This window comes from Vanellus vanellus (assembly GCF_965231255.1).
Source record: "Vanellus vanellus genome assembly, chromosome: 3".
NCBI lineage: Eukaryota > Metazoa > Chordata > Aves > Charadriiformes > Charadriidae > Vanellus > Vanellus vanellus.
In genome coordinates this window covers 22999847-23005846 of record NC_138907.1, presented here as the reverse complement: position 1 = coordinate 23005846, position 6000 = coordinate 22999847, and the positions used below count along the sequence as shown (strand labels likewise).

At 53.9% G+C, this 6000-nt stretch overlaps 1 protein-coding gene across 3 annotated transcripts in view; it reads left to right on the top strand.

Annotated features, from left to right (window-relative positions):
• The first annotated feature begins 4513 nt into the window (after positions 1 to 4513).
• MARK1 (microtubule affinity regulating kinase 1) overlaps positions 4514 to 6000 on the top strand; it is a 61127-nt gene continuing 59640 nt past the window's right edge. For all 3 annotated transcript variants that reach the window (XM_082480200.1, XM_082480199.1, XM_082480198.1), the window contains exon 1: positions 4514 to 4644. In XM_082480200.1, the coding sequence (XP_082336326.1) occupies positions 4594 to 4644 (51 nt within the window). In that variant the 5' untranslated portion in view covers positions 4514 to 4593. The remainder of the gene's footprint in view (positions 4645 to 6000) is intronic.

The window sequence follows — 6000 nt, the reverse complement described above, 5'->3', positions numbered from 1 at the left end:
AATGATTATTAAGTGCCAGTACAGAGATCTTCAGCAATGTAGGACCAATTTATAACAGCCTTCTGGTTTTTTTCAGGCCATCAGAGGCACGCCCAGGGACAGAGCAAACGTCCTCATTAGCTTCTTCGGGCCATTGGCAGCCCACATGTTTTAGAGGTGGCCTTCCTTCTGTGAAATAGATTTGCTGAGGCCTTGGGGATGTGCAAAAAAGCTCTGTAACTACAAAGTTGTGCTATTATGACTTTATTCTACTCCTCCCAGAGATCCAGGCTGATCAGTGACAAATGCTGCTTTTATTTTATTTTCGTATGAAGTTCTTACGGCAGTTCCTCATAAAAACTATAAAAATCAAAACTATAAAAATCTTTGGTTAGCCAGAAAATGTGAAGACACAAACTTAACTGCATTTAGGGACAAATTTCAGTACAACTGACCTTGAGACAAATTCTGGCCTGTTAAATGTATTTAAACTTTTGTTTGCATGTACATGATAAGAGTATTCTCAAGAGCTATGTGTTCCTATTAAAGTGAAAAAAAAAAAAAAGAAAACAACAAACGCTCGTTTGTTTGGAGGCTTAAATTATTTAGGGCAAATTATATGTTATTTTAACTTTTTACCAGGACTGTACTTCCTAATGATTCTTATGGCAAAATCAGAATCTTGACTGTGTACCTAATAATATACTTACAAAGTCTACATGTATTCAGACTACATATAATTTTGTCCTGTGTCTCTCATGGAAGTAAATAATCCACGGAGGCCTGTATCTGCAGTTTGTAATGACCTCAGGAATCCTTAATGCTATTGTAGTCTTATTATATGCAGCTGGAGGTATATGACTCTTACATTTTTGCCAGGTCTTTCATTTCGTTCTCCACACTACAGTAGATGTCCTGGTGCAATGAAAGGCAATAAAGACCAAGATTTTGCTCTATTTTATTCACATCTCAGCGGTCACCTGTTCCTGCGTTATTTCTGAACCTGTCACCCTTTCGCTGTTGAGAATTAAATTTGAAAATTGTGGGAAAAGGTCTCATTCAAGTTAGTGTCTGAAATTGCTACTACATTTGTGGAAGGGATTCAGGTACTGTTAAGGTGGTGGAACATCCACCCCTTCCAGCGCTGAAGTTCAAGCCAGTCACGAAATGAACCACAGACTATCCGAGGTGGGTCTGGAGGGAGCGCTGGAGCCGGGAAGCCATCCTTGTGCCGGGCTGGAGGAACTGGGGTTTCTGCATTCGCCTGGCTGCGCTGCTCCCATCCAGCACATCCCTGCAAACAGAAAGAAAAGTGGGCCTAAGCACCAGCCAGCTGGCTTCGTGGCGGAGGAGGAGGCACGTGGGTTTGGCTTCTCCAAGGCACAGAGCAACGAGTCCGTTCTGCCTGTGTGCCGGGAAGCTGCGGCTGACTCACTGCTGGAGCTCCCCTGGGGAGGGACGAGTGCCTACAAAGCTGACTGACACCTTAGTTTCCTCACTGAACAAAGTTGTCTAGTCATAAATAAACATGTCATTTCTGGCAAAAATGCAGAGAATGAGTGCTTTTCAGAATAATAATGGTGTAAGAGCTTAAGACTTGTGCTCTGCGTCTTCTCTCTTTGCCTGAACAACCAGCCAGGAACAAAACAACGGGGTACTCGCCCAGGCTCGAGCAGGGGCCTGTGCAGGTTTCTCAGAGCTGGGGGTAAGAGACCACAACCACTACCCAGAGCTTCCTATTGACACCAGTCTGTCCTTTTCACTTCCAATGCGAGGAGCCAAGGCTTCCTCCAGCCCCTCAAGACACGTATCCCAAGCAAAACGCTCCGGCTGGCTCCTGCCTCCCCAAAATGACAGCCTTCCCCTCGCTGCCTGCTGTTTGCAGCCCTCCGCAGCCGCAGAGGCTGTGCTGTTGCCACCATACGAGCCCTACTCGTGTTCTGTGACTCACGCTGGGCACCAAGCAGGGCTAACGCCGCTTGAAGCAGCAATAACTTTGTGCGTATTTCAGTGCAGGTCTCAGACAGTTTAGAGCATACTTCTTCCAGGCCATTTCTGTGCTCAGCCCATTGCCCATCTTCTGTTTTGTCTCTTCAGAGAACGCCGGGGGGATGATGGGACCATCTCTGTGGTCACATTCTCCTCCATGCAGCTCCTCAGTCATTGTCCCTGCATTTTCTCACTCAGGGGATACCAGAGGCCTGTAGTGATAACCAAACAAAATTAAACTGAGCTATTAAATGAATGAGTGACTTATTAATGTGAAAGAAGATGATAACAGTAACAACCACGGCTGAAACAACTGCAAAGCAGATCTTCAGATAACAAGAATTATTACATTATTACACATTTCTGATGAACCCACATTTTCCTATGAATTACCGACCAAAACATATTCAAATTCTAAGGCAAGAAGTCTTTCTAAGCTTTCCCTTAGTCAGTAGTGCCATTAAACACATTTAGAAGACATTTGAGTTTACACCCCTTTCTTCTCCAACCACAAGCACAGACACAAATCCATACCACGACTTGCATCAGTGGGACCAAGTAAGGGTTGCAGAGTCAGGCCCCATGCAGAGCCCGAGACACAGTCTTGCTCTTATTTGGGATAAAAGTGAATGCATTTTGATGAGCTAAGCAACCAAACTGGGTTAATATCCAGTTTGTCAAAAAACTTGTTTTGGCATGCTGGCTAGACCATGGCTGCTTACCCTGAGTCAACCTAATCTTGGATTATTTTGTTCCTGGAAAAATGAAGGACCCTGAAATTTCCCTTGCAGCTGGCAGTGCCAGCTATGTGAGGAGAGAGCTAGGAGCTCACCTCCCTTGCAAGGATTTGGGAAGCTTTGGGCTGAGGACTAGCTGGGAACCTCTGTCATTCCAGACAGAGACAAATCATGCCTGCTTAGAGCAATGTGATGCTGAATGTGCACAGAACGAGTCCAGTCACACTGCTCGTACAACGTGGGGACGTTCTCTGCCTGTGCCTACATCAGCTACTGAGGAAGAGCTGTTTTCCCAAACATCTGGCAAACTCCACTGTCAGATGACCAGTGCTGACCAGAGCTGGGGGGGCCTCTTGAGTCACACCAGAACTAACATAGCCAGAACTAAATATACTCTATTTAGTGTGCTTACCTATAAATATAGGCACATATATATAACCTATAAATGCAGGTGGTAAATAACAATCCATGCTCTTTCACAAGCATATAAGAGCTTCCCAGAGATAGACATACAGTCCACCAAGTGCCTTCCAAATTATTTTTCATAAGGGAGGTCTTTCAGAACAAGGATTGTGTTTACAGCATTCGTGAAGATGTTTACAGCCTCAGTGACAAAAATCTGTGGACATATTGCAATGGAAATCCAGGCACATTATTTTGGTTTTGGTGCAGGGGAGGTTATTTTTTTTTTTTTTTCAGATTATTTTTGGAATTTGGTGAAGGGTTTGGCTGGTTTTATAGCAAAAGTTGCTGTCGTGTAAACACTAGTAACTTCTCAAAGACAAAAATGTGTGTATGGTTCTAATTTTAAGTACATGAGGTCATCAGTTAAGTGCTCGAGGACCATGTGCCGGTCGGACACGAACGGATAGATGCGTGGCAGAGTCTTCTTGATCCGATTTCCGCTTCAAAGTGGGTAAAGGAGGCCGGCTGGCTCAGGCGCACAAATGGACGGCCCTGATTTATACAGCTGCTGACACAGAGGTTTCCGAGCCCCCAGAAAGCCCGTACCGTGCAGGCTCGGAGCCGGGCAGGGCTGCCCCACCGCTCCTTCCAAGGCCGACTACTCCTGGTCGTGGGCGAGTCACGGTGGCAACCCACTCGCCAGCCCGCAGCAGCCCTCCTCCCTCACGCGGGGGGTCGGGGGCTCCCCGGGCGACTGACCCCCCCGAGCCCCGCCGGCCTCCCCCCGGGGTCCCCTCCGCATCCCGGCAGGCTGAGGGATGCGCCCGGCCACGCCGGCGGGCCCCGAGCCAGGGGCACCGGGACGCCCCCTCCCCTCACGGAGCAGCGCACCTGCCCCGGCCCACTTCACCCCGGGCCCAGCCCTCACCCCGGCGCCACGCGTTGACGGGTGCCGCGGCGGGAGGAACGGTGGCGCCGGCGGAGGCCGCCCGCCCGCCCGCGTTTGCCGCGCCCGCCCGCACCGCCCGGCGCTTCCTGCGGCGCGGGGCGGCGGAGCCTGGCCGGTGGGGCGGGGGCGGAGGGGAGGAGGAGGAGGAGGAGAGAGACGGGGAAGGGAGCGCGGGGCAGCGGCGGCGGGAGGAGGAGTCGGTGCGGCCGCCGGATGCTGCGAGGAGGCGTCGCGGCCCCCCTGCGCTGCCGGCCGCTCACCTGAGCGGGCGGGAGGAGGAGGAGGAGGAGCCGGCGGCCGAGCTGCGCGGAGCCCGGCGGCGGCGAGGCGGGCGGAGGGTCTGTCGGCCGGGCGGGCGAGGCCATGGCGCCGGGCGCCTAGCGGGGCCGGCAGCGCGGCAGGAGGCCCCGCGTCCCGCCGTGTGCGCCCGGCAGGCGGCGGGGGCAGCCGGCAGCCTCCGCCGCGGCCTAGGAGAGCGGGCGGCCTTCTCCTCAGCGCGCCGGGCGCGGCGGCGCCGCCGCCGCGGCCCACAAGATGTCCACTCGGACGCCGCTGCCCACCGTCAACGAGCGGGACACGGAGAACGTGAGTGCCGCGCCGGGCCTCTCCCTTACCCCCCCCCCACCCCCCCGAGCCAGCCCCGCCGCGCCCCTTCTCCCGCCCGCCAGCCCCCCCCCTCCGCAGCCGTCTCTCCCCGGCACCTGGCGGCGGCCCGGCCTGTCCTGCCGCCCAGGCCAGGTGCCCGAGGGGTGGGCGGGCCGCCGCCGCCGTCCCTTCGCCCGGCGGGCCGGGCGCTCCTCAGCGCCGGGCCGGCACCGCCGCCTGCCCACGCCTCAGGCTCCTCCATGCGGCGCTGCCGGGGCGGGTCCGGCGCGATGGGCTCCACGTCGCCCCAGCCCGTCCGCGGCCCCGGGCCTCCCGCAGGGTCGGCGGGCGGCTGCCGCCCGTACGGCGGTCGGACAACCCCTTCCAGGCGTTGTTGGGCCGGGCCGGGCCGGGCCGCCCTTATATGCACTTGGCTGGAGCCGGCGGCTCTCGGCGCATACAGGCGGTTGGCTTCGGTCCCCCGCCGGGGAGAGGCCTCTAGCCCCCCACGGGCAGCATGCCGGGCTGCCCTGCCTTCGCGCCTCCCCCACCCACACCGGGCACCCTCCGTGCCTGGGTCGGGGCACCCACTCGTGGGCTTTCTAACGGCCTGGCACTCGGGCCCATCTCGCCTGTACTTGCTCTTTGTTTGGTTTGCACCTCGAAGATGGTCCCCGGCGTTGCTGTTGCTGTATTCCTTCCTCTGTTTTGCTTTGTGTTGCGTCTGAGAGAGGCTGTCGTCGTGTCCTTGGTACCTCCCGAGTTGATTGTTTGTATCTTCCTTTGTGCTCTGTTTAAACATCTTTGCGCTCTTCCTCTGCTCCGCCCGGACTTGATGGAGTAGAAGCATAGTGTTGTTCTCCGTTGTGGTGGTCTTCCTGCAGAAAATAACCAGTCTTGGTTACGATAGATGGTGTACCTGAGAAATCTTAAAATCCTGGACTGTGTCTGGTCCTGTTCATTGGTCGTGATTATTTGAATAGGCAGTAGTATGGGACGTGTGAAATTTTCGTGTTAGGTGAGGAGACCAATCTTAAAAGAGGTATGTTTGGAATGTGCGCTAGATATCATTAGTTGCCTTTGGGAAGGTGGCAGAAGGCGCAGGGGGGAAAAAAGGAGTCATACAAAATTTAATGCATGCGTCCAACTTTTATTTGGGTGAAAAATGATCAGTAAGAAACTAAGGAAGATGGCCTGGTGGGTTGAAATGGGTTGAAGAAGATGCTTTTTTGTATTGCATCCATCCATAGAGGTTCTGGCCAACACTAGGAGCTCATAATGTTTGTTACCGTACAAGCCAAAGCAGCAGTGTCTGCCAGATAGTTTACTGAATTATATGAAATGAAAATTGCATAT